The 17,211-nt window shown below is 43.1% G+C and overlaps 1 protein-coding gene across 1 annotated transcript in view; it reads right to left on the bottom strand.

The window, feature by feature from the left end:
• The window catches only part of MEGF8 (multiple EGF like domains 8), a 197,259-nt gene that overhangs the window by 11,387 nt on the left and 168,661 nt on the right, over positions 1–17,211 (bottom strand). Inside the window, exons 40-46 of the mRNA XM_085865088.1 lie at positions 16,988–17,190; positions 14,567–14,828; positions 14,241–14,406; positions 13,370–13,562; positions 9,070–9,240; positions 8,701–8,831; positions 7,348–7,477 (exon numbers count right to left, since the gene is read on the bottom strand). Of these exons, the coding sequence (XP_085721214.1) occupies positions 7,348–7,477; positions 8,701–8,831; positions 9,070–9,240; positions 13,370–13,562; positions 14,241–14,406; positions 14,567–14,828; positions 16,988–17,190 (1,256 nt within the window). The remainder of the gene's footprint in view (positions 1–7,347; positions 7,478–8,700; positions 8,832–9,069; positions 9,241–13,369; positions 13,563–14,240; positions 14,407–14,566; positions 14,829–16,987; positions 17,191–17,211) is intronic.

Genomic DNA, 17,211 nt, shown 5'->3' with positions numbered 1-17,211 from the left:
ATAAACCATTGCATTTATTTATTAGCAAAGTTAAACTTTATTCATTCTCTTTCCTGCAGAGCAAGACAGCCTTTTTGACTTTCAACATATATATTTGAATTTTAGTTTTTAAAACATAAAGCATCCAGAAAATACTCCTTAATCTATAATCCATTTATTGGGCAGAAAATGTTTCATCAACTTCTTTTCCTTTCCTTGTTGCAATAATCTTTTCAAAATATTTGTTATTTAACTTTTCTAATTGTAAAGGTTTTTTTGTCTTTATGTCGAAATCACTCATTTTAATCATCATATCTTTCTTTACAAACTCATCTGTTTTCTCTAACTTCTCTTTGATATCTTTTTCATTCAATACTTTATTCATTTATAATGTAAAAAATAGTGCATTACACCTCTTCCTGCCAAATTACCAGAGTTGCCACATATATAACCTCTTTCACATCCTTTTTCATATTCTTGTCGGTTTCCATCTCTGAATCCATCTTTATAATATTCCTCAGCAATTCTAATATGAAGAGTTTGGAATAACAATAATAATATATAATTTATGACATCACTAAAACACTGATTTTTAAGATTAAGCATCTCAATTTGTTAGATCGAATCATTGATTAGGTAGAAAACCTTTCATCCTGAATCTCATTAAACTTTTGAAGACCATTTTTGCCTCGCTCCCCACAAATGTATCCTTATTATCTTTCTCTTTTTCTCTTTCTCTTTTTCGCTCTCTCTTTCTCTCTCTATATATATGTATATGTTTATATATATATATATATATATATATATATATATATATATATATATATATATATATATATATATATATATATATATATATATCCTTTTTCTCCCTCTTTTTTCTCAATCTGTCTCAGCTATTCTTCTTCTTCCTTATTTTCCTCTTTAAATTCCATAGTTTCTGCCACAGTCCTTGAACCATCACTTGATAGAATATCAAACATACATTCATCTGGATTTCTAGATATTGTTGTATCCAAAATTATTTGCTTACAACAGGAAACCAATAAACTTTGATCTGGATTTCTAAAAGAGTTTGCTATTTCATCACCGTTAGTGCCTTTTCATTATTTAAAATTTGAGTTAAATCCAAATTGTGTTGGTTTATCAACATCAGTATAAAGCCAATCTTTTATTGAGAAACCTCAATTTTTAAATTGTGGAACAAATTTATGAAAATACTGAATACCCTTTTCTTGTTGGTATGCTTGAACACAGAAATTATAGTTCCTTGAAGCCTTCTTGCTGTCATTTATTTATCAAAATTTTATGTTTCAAAAACATACGAGATTAATACGACAGGTAATACCTCCCCATCTTCCTATTGTTCAAACAGTTTGTCTTCCCTTACTTACTATGTAAATTCCCGTTAAAATAAGATAAAAGGTTTCGGGTTTTCACCATGTATGAGCTCTTAAACAAGCTATTTACATTCTTTCTATATATTAAAAAGAAAATAACTCCAAAGCAAAAAGAAAGTAGGCCTAAACATTTCGGACAGCATTCTCTACCCATTGACAGGAGGAAGTAACTGGAATGAATGAATACAGCTTTTATATCAACTCCTCACCCCACGTGGGCTGATTATTGTGGGTTTGCTGATTGTCTAATTATTGAGATGTTTATTGGCTGCTGAATCCATGTTACTCCCTTCTCATTGCCACCCCTTCTACTCCCCTCTTACTGCCACCCCTTCACCTCCACTCTTGCTGCCACCCCTTCCCCTCCGCTCTTGCTGCCACCCCTTCCCTCCCCTCTCGCTGCCACCCCTTCCCTCCCCTCTCACTGACACACATTCCCTCCCCTCTTGCTGTCACCACTTCCCCTCCCCTCTCGCTGCCACCACTTTCCCTCCCTCCCCTCTTGCTGCCACCCCTTCCCCTCCCCTCTTGATCATACTGATTGGATGTGGCATTCTACATATGCAACGAGGGCACCTATGATGTCATAAAAAAATCACACTCATTCCCCATTAGAAATACTTGTGTTGTGCCAAGTTTCAATTTTTCCTTGTTGCAGTTTCAGAGATACAGAGGTCCAAAGTTTTTCTGTTTTTCCAATATGGCTGCCACACCACATGACCTCTGACATCATAATTATCATTACAATATTCTACATGAGTAGCTGCATCAACGTTGAAAAATTTGTCTCAATCCAACAAGTGGTTGTGGAGAAAAACATGAAAGTTCTGTGTGGACAGACAGACAAACAGACAAACAAAAAGACAAACAGACAAATAAACGGACCCAAATGCAATACTCTTCGAATCCTTCGGCGAGGCTATTTGCAAAATTTAAGCTCCAGAATCAAACTTATAGGTAGTTCCGACTCCTAAATAAGTGTTTATTCGTCCAATTCGGACATATTTGACATTTCGGGCGTGTCCAGAAGGTGTATGTTTAACAAGACGGTTCGGTGATTGCTCATCATGTGCCAAGCGAGCCATTTCTTATCAACCATCTTGTTGGAGTGCTTAAGCCACTTGGCGAGCGCTCTATAATATTCACACCGTCACTGAATCCTGTATGTTGATCGACTTGAACAAAGTTCAGGGGCCACTTGTGCGTATTGTTGGCCGCGTGTTCTGCATTACAACAGGCAGCGGCTGACTCACTGAACATGTTACAACATACTGGTTTTAGAATCTGGAATGGAGTCCTCCCAGGTTGTCCTCAAAGTATCCACCATAATTTTGGTAAGAGGTCACAATTCATGGACCAAGCCGTGAAGTTTTTTGTTCGCAAAGTTTTGTGCCGAGGGCTCTCTTCAGGATCGTCACTGAGCCCCGGACAGCTTCCAAATGTAGTTTATTTGTAGTAATATTCCCAGGGATGGTTTTTAATATATCTTTGAGGTGCTTAGTCATCATTCCCATAGCTCCAACTATCACTGGTACAACTTTGGCATGCTTCCCCTTTCAGAATCTTTTCACTTCATTCTTGAGGTCTTGGTATTTAGTCATTTTCTATATTTCTGTTTTCTTGATTTTGTTTAGTCCAAAATCACTGGAATTAACACCTCAATCAGCAATGCCTTCTTTGATTATTTTTGTACCGAAGTATGATATCTGGTCACAAAGCTTTGTTTTCGATGTTCACGCTCGATGGGATCATTAGGTCGTACGTGAGCGGTACTTCCATGTTTTCACTGATTGCTTTTGGCTAATGTTCCCACAAATTTTCTTAAATTGGATATTAATTTTTTTACAGATGTGCCAGTGGTTAACATTACAAACTCTGCTGTGTTGTTGGGTGTACAGCTGTTCTGACATGACTGTGTGTGTGTGTGTGTGTGTGTGTGTGTGTGTGTGTGTGTGTGTGTGTGTGTGTGTGTGTGTGTGTGTGTGTGTGTGTGTGTGTGTGTGTGTGTGTGTGTGTGTGTGTGTGTGTGTGTGTGTGTGTGTGTGTTCAGTCATTAAGCATAACATATTGTTGTGGTTACCAAATTCGCAAACCACCATTCAGGTCCCTTAGGTGAGGTATCTCGGTAAGTACATGTGTAGTTAGGCCCAAACCCGTTGTCTAGTGGGAATACATGTCATTTATGCGTGCTGCGACTCTTCAGGGTAGCCGTTTTTCTTTTACTATCTTTAATTTGGACCAACCGCCATTGTTACCACCACCAGTCACAACATCAACCACCAACCACAACGCCGCTTCACCACAACCGCCACGACCTTCACGTCACACCTCGCAGCCGTCGCATCGCCACCGTTCTTGCGCCGCCTGTGGGTACCGGTGTTGGACTCGTGCAGGGCGCACGCCGAACAGCGTGTACAAAATCACGGATTTTGTGCTTCAAAAACGGATCAAAAACGACACACGCCCACTTTTTGCCGTCCAATCGGTGAGCGAGGGGCGAATTGGCCCCGCCCCCAGGGCATTGGAGGGCGATCGATATATGCAAATTTATGGATCAAAAAGCATTCACGCCCACTTTTTCTCGGGCCAATGGGGAGCGAGGTGAAAGGTCGAAGGGAGGGGGTCAAAGATGAGAGGGCGAAGCCACGGGGCTGATATAAGCGACCGTGTTCGTCAGTCCAGTGAGTAGGAGAGTCGAGAGGGAACAGAGAGTCAAGACTTCGCGGGCGGTGGAGTTGGCAAGAAGGAGCTGGTCGTCGTGTGCGTTGGAGTCGGAACGGAGGGGACGGAGCTGTGGAGAGGCGGCGAGGGCAGACGAGGGGGTGCTCGCGTCGTGCAGGGAGCTGCACCCCAGGGAGGCCGACAGCGCGACCTGGCCGAGGTGGAGACGCTCGTCGCGGGACAATAAAAATCCTCTATACCCCGAGCATCAGCAACCCCCTCCTGTTTCCCCCCGCGCTGAGATAGTGCGACCAAGGGGGCCCCTTTCCCACCCCCTACCAGACACTGCCCGCGAGGCCCGCGGAGTTGAGGCACCATCGCCGCTCCGTGTCTCATCACCAGACGGGTAGGCCCGACCCGGTCTCGGCCTCAGGCCCGCCTCATCCTTGAGGGTATTCTTTCCTTGGTTTTGGGTATGTGTTGTCGGCGCCGTCTGTGAAGTAAAATTGTATAAGTGTTGCCGTGTGCTCGGTAGTCGGATAGCTCTGCATTGTGTTTCTCTTTTATATTTGCTTTTTGTGTAAATTGCATTGTGTTTCTTCTCCTTTTACATGTGCTTTTGGTGTAATTGAATATGTGTGCTTTCCGTTCAGCGCGAATAAATGTGCTTTGTGTTGAACTGTTTCCCGCTTCGCTTCGTCTTTTCCTCTATTGAATCCCCATCTTGCTTCACGTAAAGGGTTGGTAGTGGGCTGAATACGCCCGATAATTAATCGAACCGTCGAGGTCGACGATAACACCGCTCGGTTATCCCGATAGTACGGAACGGGTCGCTTAAGTGGCCCGTGTCCAAAGTCGACCTGCGGCGAGGTGCGATCGCCCGGTCTACCCTCCGCGTGGGTACTTAGGTAGGTCGAATTTGGCGAGCAACCCTATCCCACGCGGGGGCTGATTGGCTCGATCGCGGTGAGACCGAAAGGTCCACCCGTGACTGGTTCCCGGCGTTAGTCTGAGAGGGTCACGACTGGATTGTCCGTCCGGTGGGCGACGTGCCGCGATTCGAGTTACGTGGCCGTCAGCACGCCGGCGGGCGCGAAACCGTAACACTGGTGTCAGGTCGTGCGATACAAATTCATCGCCCTCCTCGCGGCACTGGTATCGGAGAACAGGAAAACGGGCTCTCCTGTCTCCGGCTAAATTCACGGGAATCGGTCCAGGGGTGAGAGAAGCGACCCCCGATTCCCTCCAAATTACGAGAGAGCTAAATTAACCCTTCACGAGAAGCAAGATGGCGTCTCAAGGCGACCGGGAGCCGGGGGTATTAGAAATGGATGTAGAATGTGTAGAATCCATGGTCCAGGATGGAATCCCCGTGCAGGAAATGTTGATTGTGCAGGAACACGAACTCGCCCAACTGAACCCAGAGCCCGAAATGGGTGCGGCAGCGGCCGCGGTGTATGACACCTCCCCCCCCCCCTCTCCACCAAAGTGCATCCATCATGGCCCAGCTATGCGCCATGCTGGCGGCAATGACAGCAAGGATGGATGCAAATACAAACGAAATGAAAGGCATGAACAAAAAGATGAATGCGGAAATGATCGAAAAGATGGATGCAAACGCAAATGAAATTATAAACGAAATGAAAAGCATGAACGAAAAGATCGATGCGAGTACACAGCAAATGAAGGAAGAAACGAAAAAGCTGCGGGGTGAGACGCAGAACATGGGCCGATGCCTGCAGGCGGGCATGAAGGCCGTGACCAGGGAGCTGGGAATGGCGACTCCACGTGTGGGAGCAAACGAGCTGGAAGGGGGTGCAACGGCTGACAGGCCCGCGGTGGAGGCGGGTGAAAAAATAATTCAGGGGGCGTGTTGGGCGAGGGTCGTGACAGAGGAATCGACGGTGACCAAGAGGGAAAAATTAAATGGGGAGACCAAAACGTGTGAGACGAGACACGAGGTGACGACGACAGAAACTTATAAATGTATAGAGACACGGGAGACAGAAAAAATAGAGGAGAGACAACATGGTGAGGACGGGGTAAGTGACGCACACACACACACACAGAGGTAGTGGAGGATAATGGGGGTGAGCTGGCGGACTGGGTAGAGACCCAGTGCGAGCACCTGGATGGCCTCCTCCAGGAACGAGGGGAGGGAGTATGCCCCCTTGAGGCGAGTCACGACCAGGTGAGTTCGGTCGTGCTTTGCGAGGTTGAGGGGACGAGTGCTGTGGACGGGTGCTTGGAGAGCTTGGGGGGTATAGAGGCCCCGAAGACCCTTGTGGGGACACGAACCCCCAGTGTGGTTGTCCCTGTGTGTGTGGTGCAAGGTGTGAGTGCGTCACCGTGTGTGGAAGCGACCCCGTGTGTGAGTGGTGAGGTGGCGATTGTGCCAGAGTACGTGCTTCCCAGCACGCCGTGTGTGGATGAGGCACCGTGTGTGGAAGAGGCCGTGTGTGTGGATGAAACGGCCAGTATGAGTGAGGAACCGCAGGTGAGTGCCCCCGCGTGTGTGGATGAGGCACGGAGTGTGAGTGAGGCACCGCGGGTGAGTGCCCCCGCACGCGTGAGTGAACGGCCGTGTGCAAGGTCGCTGTGTGCAAGGGAGACCGTGTGTGTGAGAGAGCGGTATGAGAGGGAGATGTCGGTTGGCATGCGGGAGCACGCAGCCGCATCTCCCGGTGTGAATGTGATGGAGTGGACTGTGTGCGTCGTAACACGCAGGTATGCGTGTGTGGAATGGAGACGGAGACGGCGACAGAGGAAAGAAAGCCGAGTAGCGGCTGTAGTTGTTTCGGGGACCGTGCCGGGTTCACCCAGCAGTGAGCACGCGGTCCGTGCTGTGCAACGCACGAGGCCACCACGTGCTCGCTTGCGAGAGTGAAGTCCCGGTCCGGAAACGCACGCGGTGGACGTGCCGCGATTCGAGTTACGTGGCCGTCAGCACGCCGGCGGGTGCGAATCCGTAACAATATCATTCTCTTTGCTAACTCCACCACCACCACCTCACCTTTTTCTCTCAACCCTTCCTCACACCACTCCTTCCCGCACTATATAGCAACGTTTGATGAGGTATTACTCTCCCCACCTCCCTGCTTCCCCTCCCTCCTCCCTCCATCCTCTCCTCTCCCCTCCCCCCTTAATATCCCTGACAGCAAAGTGATGGGTTGTATTTGCTAGTTAGTAATACAATTGCTGCATGTGGTACTGCAAATGCCTCAGTCAGAATTCTTCACCCAAAACCAAAGATCATTAAATGTTCATGATTTACCATAACAATTATATCATAGTGATATTTCATTACCTGGTGCTTCCAGCAAGCCTCGACTTTTTGTGCTTCACTACTGAGACAACTTGTTTCAGTGTTGTTTTGACAAAGACAGCTTGTGCCATCATTTCTGTCACAAATGTCAGAATGGCCATTACATTGACACCTAGGATAGATTGGAAGGAGAGATGCAGAAAAGAAAGGTAATGCTTTGAAGAAAGCTAATCAACACTCTGTTATATAATTATATTTCCTCATCAGTCCACAGCTTACAAGGCTTCCTTTTGTTTTATGAAATATTTTTTGAAAAGAGTCATCAGACTGTCAACCATTTACCCAAAACTTTCCAAATCAGGTCAGCCCCACAGAGTCGCAGAAGGACTCTGCTGCATTGCCATTGCTAGTTGTTGCAGAGCTAACACCTCGTCAGCTGGCATGGTGACAGTTGAAATTGCCATAGATTATAGACAGAGTTGATCCATATTAGAGGAAATAGAGGTGTCTATGGAGTCATCGTCATTGGGTAGACAGTAAGCCAAACAGACAGACAAACATTAGGTGGTTAGGTGGAGACAGTATACCAAAGTTATTGTAGACAGTATACCAAACAGACAAACATTAGGTGGTTAGGGAGAAGTATATGCAGTCAGAGGTACTCCAAAGGGATTGGAGGAGTTCGTGCAGGCAATGGACAATGGGCAATGAATAAATAATAGTTCTTGAGGTGCCTGGGAACACCACCTTAAGAGTTGAATCAGAAGCCAGTCAAACAGAACAGGGGATATCCAAGGTAAACTCCAATAACAAGATAAATCTGTCCTAATCTCAAAAATGAGTCTTTGTATGTCATGTTGCTTTGCAAAAGCATGTTTTACTCTTTAAGTTGTTGTTCCCAAGTGCTGGATGAGAATTAAAACCAAAAATGAAAATAAATCATCATCATCATCATTCATAATAATATGAATAATAATCATTGCATTTAAGAAATGCAAACACATCAAAGGTATGACTACTTATTTTATGATGAGGCAACAATGAATCAATCATCTTCACTATTTTGTTCTTCTCTTCTCCTGCTTGTGAGATGTCCCTTCGCAGTCTATCGAATGCCACTCTTCTTTCAAGGGCTTCAAATTCACAGTATACCAATAAGTCAGGTCATTCTCCCTGCCCACCTGTGATCTTTACTATCCTCATTAACCCTTCGCTTCCCCTTCCCATTTACTTCCAGGCTTCTTCTCTGTCACTGTGTTCCCTTTTACCTACTCTAAGCTCGATCTTCCCAGAGCAAAGACATTTTATATAAAAATATAATCAGTTGACAATGTCATTTTGGAGTGAAGTAAAGAGACATGCAAACGTATATAAATAAAAGACAAATGATCTTACTTGGTGCAGATTCCGTTAAGGAGGAAATAACCATGAGCACAGCCTTCACACATGTCTCCTTGGCTGTTGTTCTGACAATTAACACAAACTGCATTCTCCTTTAATGGACCTTCATGAACCCATTTCGTTATCTGCAGAACAAGTCATTATCATGATTATTACCCAATGGTGGGATCTTTCATTTATCAACACCTCAGCAAGATGAAAATTGAACTAAAATAAATATTTAAAACCTTAAAATACCTCCATTGCACATACATTTTGTGTGAAACTTTTTTTTTTGCAGAAGAGACAAATGTCCTGTGAATGACATTTCATAATGTAACTTACCAATGGGAGAGCAGTGCGATTGATTTTTCCATGACATACCTTGTTTTTGCCCAAAGAAAATCCTCTTGGATCTTGAAGAGCTTGGTCATATTGTTTATGGCTTATGCAAATCTCACTATTTCCATGGCAAAATGTGAAACAAGGCTCACATGCTTCTCCGTTCAGGGCTGAGCCCACGTGCATTGATTTGCACAATTCACATTGTTGCCCCTAGAAGATTGTTTAAAAACAAATGTGTTAAAACATTAGCAATATTTTCACGATTATCATCTATACTAAAAGAGAGCCGTTTGTCTGTGTGTCGCCATTTTTCTCAGAAATGGCTGATGGGATCTTTGTTAAACTTTAAATAGTTAATCAGTGAGTGCCAGGGAGGGTTTTAGGCAAAAATATTTTTTTGAAAATACTGTAATGAAAAAATTTGTTGGATTTTTTTTTAAATTGCTCTATAGTGCTTAAGCCTTTGCAGCTATGTGAAAGGTAATATTAAATGATCTCTGACCCCGTTCCTTTGAGGGTCTAGGGAACTGTTTGAGGCCCCCACAAAGGAATCGGAAAAAAATTGATTTCTCAGAAATGCCAACAGGAATAGAGCAGCAATGGACAATTTGGGGTACCCCTACCAGTTAGCAAATCAATTTTGCAAGATGTTAGGCAATATGAGGAATGCTGAATATTTGGCTGCAGAAGAACAAGCTCAAAGTGGATTATTTTATTGATGTCATGATGGTTGGGATGAGTGAGGTAGCGCACTTGAATTGGCTTTGGATCTTTCTTTTTCACCATAATACTCCTCCTTGAGAAGGCTAATGTTGGTCTAAGCAGACAAGAGACCCAATAGGGTCTAACTACTAAAAGCTGCTAAGAGTATGAGAGGTGTGGCTAACCCACCAAGGGAAACGATGTGGAGCTAACATTTCAAGCATTATCTCTTTGTCAGATAAAATAATTATTTCCATCTGTGGTGAACATATTCTTCTCAAGATTTAGTTGATAAAATCCATTGCTCTTTTGTCATCTCACTGCAAAGGGCTCAAAGTGTATACTATTCTAACTTAACTATCTAACTTAACCCTCCTCCTATCCCATTGATCCCAACCACAAACCTTGTTCTTTGATTGCGCAAGGGACTCCCATGGAGAGGAGGAGGAGGAGATTGGGACCATACTCTGTGCAGAGCGTTGTTGCTGCTTAAGCAGTGTCCTTGACTATTGGGTACAATCCTGGATGGGTCGCCATTCCGACACAGTATACCAGCATGCTGGCACTCATTTTGCTGACCTCGGAAGGATGACAGGTCAAGTTAACCCAACCTGGTATTAATTCAACAGCTGAGTGGGATTGGAACTCAGGAACCGAGGATCCAAAGCCCACCACCCTGACAAGTAAGCCAACACCAGTCTCTCCCATGGAGAGCTAAACAAAAAAATTCACTTTTTTGCATAATCAGTGTTGGATGCTCCCCTGTTTCCAGTTTTATTATGTTCATCATATACATGCCTTCCCATAAGGTTTCCTTCAATTTAAATGGTTTAAGTCATAAATGTCAAAATATTAAACTATTATCAAGGCAAAATAATTAATTGTCTACAAACAAACATTATTGACACATAAATGTAGCAGATGACTTTTACAAAACGAAATAATTTAATAGCTTGATCACTGCAATGATCAAACCCACAACTGCCAAACACACCCACTGATCACATGTTTGTGATATTAAAAAGTTTAAGTCAAGCCTTTTTGTGGAGCTTGCAACTCAATAACCTGGACGATACAGATATATTAAGAAGACACAGATATATTGGTAAGACATCAGTGAATATTTCCATGAATTACAAGGGCATATGGGAATACGACACCATGTTTGCCAAGTTGATGTGTTTTGTGCAATCAACTTTTGTTGTCCTTTGTGGAATGTATGTATGATGCTTTGTTTAACAAATCAAAACATGGAGTGATATTAAAAGCAAAATAAACGAGTTCAAAGATGAAATTGTGGAAGATGGAAAAGTTGTTTAACCAATCTGCAATTATTTAACGAAACAAAAGATTTGTCTTTTCAATAGCTTCTCATGGAACATTAAATACAATGGAATACAAATAATCACTAAGCTTAAAATAAGTCCACAATGACAAAACTGCAAATACTGGCACATTTTTTTTGACTTTCTGACCGTTTTTTAGATTGTTGCTTTCACTATGTTATTTGGAATACTCTTCATCAACATAAAGTCCATGGCATGATTGCACATTCCATCAAATGTGTGGCTAACAACCATTTCTTGGAATGGCAACTCAGGTGGCCTCCACTCAGTACAAGAGCAGGACTTGGAACACAGTGAGAAAAGGCCAGTGAGTTTCTCACAAACATGTCCAGGCAACTAAAATTGTCAGCAGATAAGGAGAACCTGCAGACTATTCTAATACATAGATAATGTCCTCACACAAAAATATGAATGCAATATTTAGACCTTTTACACACTAGTTGATGCTCATGGAAGAACTGAACAATGTGGGGTCGATGGTCAAAAGACTGGCAAAGGGGCAGACGAACAGCCAGTCAAGAACATACAGATGCCCCAAAGTAAGGAAAGGGGAGTACCAGAAAGGATAAAGGGGGAATAAATCAGTGAGTGTTGAAAAACTCAGCAATAGACATGGGCGAAACAATGGGGCAGCAATGAGCTATGCTCTTTAAGAATGGGAATAAAGAAAAGGACACATGTGAGAACAGCAACATCACATGGGTGGACAATAATATTGGCCAAAGAACATAGGTATGTGGAAGGGGTGCACAGAGAGATCCATAACTAGACTGTGGTAGGTGTAGTATGGTCCATGTGTTTTGAGTTGGTTAATTGCCATGTAACAGTGACCTGTCAAAGCAAGTCGTTTTATTACAAGTGATGCTGAGGAGGCAGCGTATGTAATTTATAGACAGGGTAGTCAGAGTAATATTATATGTGTAAACACCTCTTCTTTGTGGGCAGGGCCAGGTGAGGACTGTCACGAAAAGCATGTCACAAGGGTGCAAAATCCATCACGACCCCTCTGGCCAAAGTGTGCCAACCATGGCGGCACCGTGTGCTGTGGAGCCGGAAGTGTCAATGGAGTTATTTATATTTGTGACACCCCGTGGGTTTTGACGGGTCAGTGGAGGACTCCGCCCAAGAGGAAGAGGAGGAGTAAAAGCTGAGCACGGAGGAGTCGTGAGACAGAATATTATGCTTTTCTCTGAAAAAGTTTGGGATTGACCCAAGCATGGACCACCCTGTTTTTGAAAAGAACAAGTGACCTTAGAGAGACAGGAGAACTCCACATGCACGGAGTGCAAAAATGTGCTTTGCAGTGGAACAAGAAGGGTTTGAAGCGAGAACGGAGGGGAGATCAGGAGGACTCATGTGTATAAAGGATAGAGAGGTTACAGGGGTTGTTTGAGTGGCTGATAGTTACGAGCACTCCTCATGGCTGGCTGGTCTCATCTCTGGCTTACTCCATCTTTGGACTCACTTCATTACTGGCTCTCATCGTCTCACTTATGGCGATCAATAGCAGGCTGTATTGAGTCCTGCATCTGCACATCATAGACAAAGGAAAGTCCCCACCTGGAAAACTTAATGTTTGTAGAAGTGTGATCTGTGGCACCTAAAGTAGGTTAGGTTTCGCTCTGTTTCTCATAATTGTATATAAATTTGTGTATCCCCATTCTCTTCTGTGTGTCTTTTGATTTGCTTGGTTTGTTCCAAACTGCTTGCCTCGTGCACCTTTTTTCCTCATAATCAATACAAAATAAACCCTTTCAAAGGTAAGAAAATGTGTTCCAGCCATCTGCTTCCCATGTGTGTGCACATCATTTTCAGCTCATATGAATGATCCTTAGGAAACGGTAATTGTAAGAAAAAAATGACTGAATGCAGTGCAGTAATAGACCATTTGGGCATTTCCCTGGACAAAATGTCCCAGCGCTGAGGCATACTGTGTTAATGAAGCCTCAGAGGTGATATCACTTTATGTGCTATCTGACTGTCATTTTCCCTTTTCTATAGATTCAGAAATTTAGGCTCATGGAGGGGTGAAGCGAGAGGGCAGCCAGTTCACAAAATGACAGAGGATCAAAAGGGAATTGGGGAGACAGACATCACATGCGTGGCAGAAAGGAAAGGGTTGCGAGGAGAGGGTATCATTGAGAGTAGAAGGGTTCTTCACAACAGTTTGTATAACAATGAGACTGAAGGAATGGACTCAACCTGTCAAATCTCAGAGATTACTCATCATAATGGATGGTTAAATGTTGCTTACAGCTGGGTATAATATTGCTTACAGCTGGGTATAATACCTTTGTGTTGTTTAAACATTCTGTGCACACAGTTAGAGAAGTTTCATTTGGACAGTTGCTATGTTTGTTACACAAACACTCCATTGAACAGTTGTGCCCTGTGTATCCAAAATGGCAGTGGCACACATCCGGGTGGATACAAACTCCATACCCACAGCCATGTTTGCAAACAGGCTTGCACTTTCCAATGATGCTACAAAACAGATATGCATTAGACAGGAAAAATAGCACTGCAGAAATGCAACAACTTAAATAAGAGATTATTAAAATAATACATCTGTCCACCCTCTTACTCTAATTGTTTCACTTGAGATATGAACTGTGAAACACATTTCCTATATTGAGCAGCGAATAGAGAAGACAAATGTAGATTCGAATAAGACCTGAAGCCAAAACCATTGTGAGTTGAAGTTCTTAAAACTGAAACATTTGCCTCAGACAAAAGCCATAAAAAGTTGACTTGCTCACTGTCCCCTTTGGTATGTTGTTGTTATTGTTGTTCTTCTGAATTATTAGGAGTTATCTTTTGCATCACATGGACATTAATAAAGTCTAATTTTAGTCCACGATTTACAGCTTTTGTATGAAAGACAAATGTTTTTACTCTTTGTTTTTCATTCTTCACTTAAAAGGCAAAATATTTTGCAGATTAATTTCCATATCTCTTCATGTAAATTATCTGAGTAGCTTCTTGCGGTAGTGGATGGATAAGAGGCCATCATTTGATTTTGGATTGTGAAAGCTTTGTTCGAGGTCTGTTCATGAATAAAGCTGAAAACGTCATTTCATAGAGCGTTGAAGGAAAATGTCAGAATAACATTTAATGCAGATCAAAATTCATGAAAGAACGCCTTATACACACAAAACTTACCCGTCAAATACATAACCTGCTTTGCAAATGCATTGAAAGCCCTGAATTAAATCAACACAATTTTCAGTATCATCACAGTCATGGTGTCGACTTTGACATTCATTTTCAGGAGGACAGGACTTATAGGCCCAAAGACTAATAGCTTCACCAATGAGCCCATGGTCCGCTGCAAAAATAAAAAGTCACATTCAGAAGAGTTGAAAAAATATGCTATAATAATAATAATAATAATAATAATAATAATAATAATAATAATAATAAATAATCCTCAATCACAGATGCATGGGTAAGATCAGATCATTTAATTTTGAACAAATTCCTCTTACCAAACATGTTCTGATATGCATGCAACGGCATCTGATCAATGCTGCACGGCTCATCGTGGGGGCCATTTAGGTTTCCTCGTTTGCACTTTCCAGCTCCATTCAAGCCAACAATCGCACACCAGCCACAGGCAGATTGTTTCAAGCAAGCAGAGCACTGCATAATGGCTGAACAGGCCACTGGGCAGTTGTCAGATGAGTCGGTAAACAGCTCGCCGCAAGATCCTCCAATGCAGCGAATCCCTGAGTAGCTGGAACTCAAACACTGCAGAGGTTGTGGAGATATAACAAGGGAAATGCTTGCAAAACGATTACAATGATTTTGTGCTCAATTTGTCTTTGAAATAGAAGTATTTTTAGGCTTAATATTGCATGCTCATGTTTAAATGTTCTTCATTGAATAACAATTTTTTTTTTTAATTCAGGATAAGGCTGGTGTTGGCTTAACAGATAAGGTGGGAAGCTTAAGATCTCAGGGTCTTGAGTTTGAGCTACTATTGTGCCATTGAAATAATACCAGGTGGGTTGACTCAGCCTGTCATCCTTCTGAGGTTGGCAAAATGAGTATGAGCTTACTGGAAACAGGGGCACTGCATCAGCAGCACAGCTGTGCTTCCAGAAATGATGCAACGACAACATTTATTCAGGATCACAATGCATTTCTAGACTTGGTGGTAGAATGGTTAGAGCATCTGCTCTGAGTCGTTTCAAAGAGTTGTTTTTTGACGCTCAACATTTCATAAGGATAGAGCAGAGACTGACAGTCATAGGTTGGCAACCGTTGTGCAAGGTTGATGGGCCAAATGGCCTCCTCCTGTGTTGGAGTTCCTTGTTCGGGAACTCATATTATTATTATTATTATTATTATTATTATTATTATTATCATTATTATTATCATATTTTGGAAATTTTTCAAATTGATGCGATCCATTATCCCACTGACACAATGTGATTCTTTTGGAATAGGTTTCAGCTGTAATGTGGTATTTTGAATTGCACTACAAAGCCAAAAGTATGTGGACACCTGCTTGTCCAACATCTCATTCAAAAATTATGGGCATTAATATGGAGTTGGTCCCTCCTTTGATGCTATAACTGCCTCTACTCTTCTGGGAAGGCTTTCCACTAGATGTTAGAACATTGTTGTGGGGATTTGCTTCCATTCAGCCACAAGAGCATTGGTGAGGATAGGCACTGATGTTGGGTGATTAGGTCTGGCTCACAGTCGGCGTTCCAATTCATCCCAAAGGTGTTCGATGGGGTTGAGGTCAGGGTTCTGTGCAGGCCAATCAAGTTCTTCCACACTGATTTCGACAAACCTCGCTTTGTGCATGAGGGCATTGTCATGCTGAAACAGAAAGGGGCATTCCCCAAACTGTTGCACAAAGTTGGAAGCACAGAATCATCTCGAATGTCATTGTATGCTGTTGCATTAAGATTTCCCTTCGTTGGAACTTGGGGGCCAAGCCCGAACCATGAAAAACAGCCCCAGACCATTATTCCTCCAACACCAAATGTACAATTGGCACTATGCATTCTGGCAGGTAGTGTTCTCCTGGCATCCGATAAACCCAGATTAATCTGTCGGACTGCGAGATGGTGAAGCATGATTCCTCACTCCAGAGAACATGTTTCCACAGCTCCAGAGTCCAATGGTAGTAAGCTTTACACCACTCCAGCCAACGCTTGGCATTGCACATTGTGATCTTAGGCTTGTGTGCGGCTGCTCGGTCAAGGAAACCCATTTCATGAAGCTCTCGACGAACAGTGCTTGTGCTGACGTTGCTTCCAGTCAGCTTGGAACTCAGTAGTGAGTGTTGTATCTGACAACAGACGATTTTTCCATGCTACGCACTTCAGCACTCGGCGTTCCGGTTCTCAGAGCTTGTGTGGCCCACCACTTCACGGCTGAGCTGGTGTTGCTCTGAGACGTTTCCACTTCACAATTACAGCACTTACAGTTGACCGGGGCAGCTATAGCAGGACAGAAATTTGATGAAATGACTTGTTGGAAAGGTGGCATCCAATATCGGTGCCACATTGAAAGTCACTGAGCTCTTCAGTATGGCCCATTCTACTGCCAATGTTTGTCGATGGAGATTGCATGGCTGTGTGCTTGATTTTATACACCTGTCAGCAATGGGTTTGGCTGAAATAGCCGAATCCACTAATTAGAAGGGGTGTCCACACACTTTTGGCCATGCAGTGTATCTCACACCTGAGAGAGGGATTCCCATACATTTTAAACTAACATAAACACAGCATTCTTATGATACTTAAACGACTAACCTTCAACATCTCTTCCTTTGCTATTTTTCCAACCCACCACTCCCTCCATTCCCTGTCAACCCTGCCTTCAACTCATCACCGCCTTTATTGATTCCACCATATAAAATCTATCAACAATCTGGCTTCATACAATACCAGCTGCAAGGCAGAGCTCCAGCTACAATGGCCTTCTCGTGTTTCCTGACCAGTTGAATCCAGACATGTTGTACAGGTAGAAAAGCTGTGACATAGTTGCGGACAGGTCAATGATGTGGTGGGTTTGATTGAATGATCAAAGGTCAGATGTCTCGTACACTTCCAAACATGTTCCGGTTGAACACTCATTACCATTTCTCCTCCTGCATGAATGATAAGTTATA

This window comes from Eptatretus burgeri, chromosome 1, assembly GCF_056783735.1.
Source record: "Eptatretus burgeri isolate ZD-2024b chromosome 1, Ebu_testis_v1, whole genome shotgun sequence".
NCBI lineage: Eukaryota > Metazoa > Chordata > Myxini > Myxiniformes > Myxinidae > Eptatretus > Eptatretus burgeri.
The sequence above is the reverse complement of the archived record's forward strand: the minus strand, read 5'-3'. Positions and strand labels throughout refer to the sequence as shown.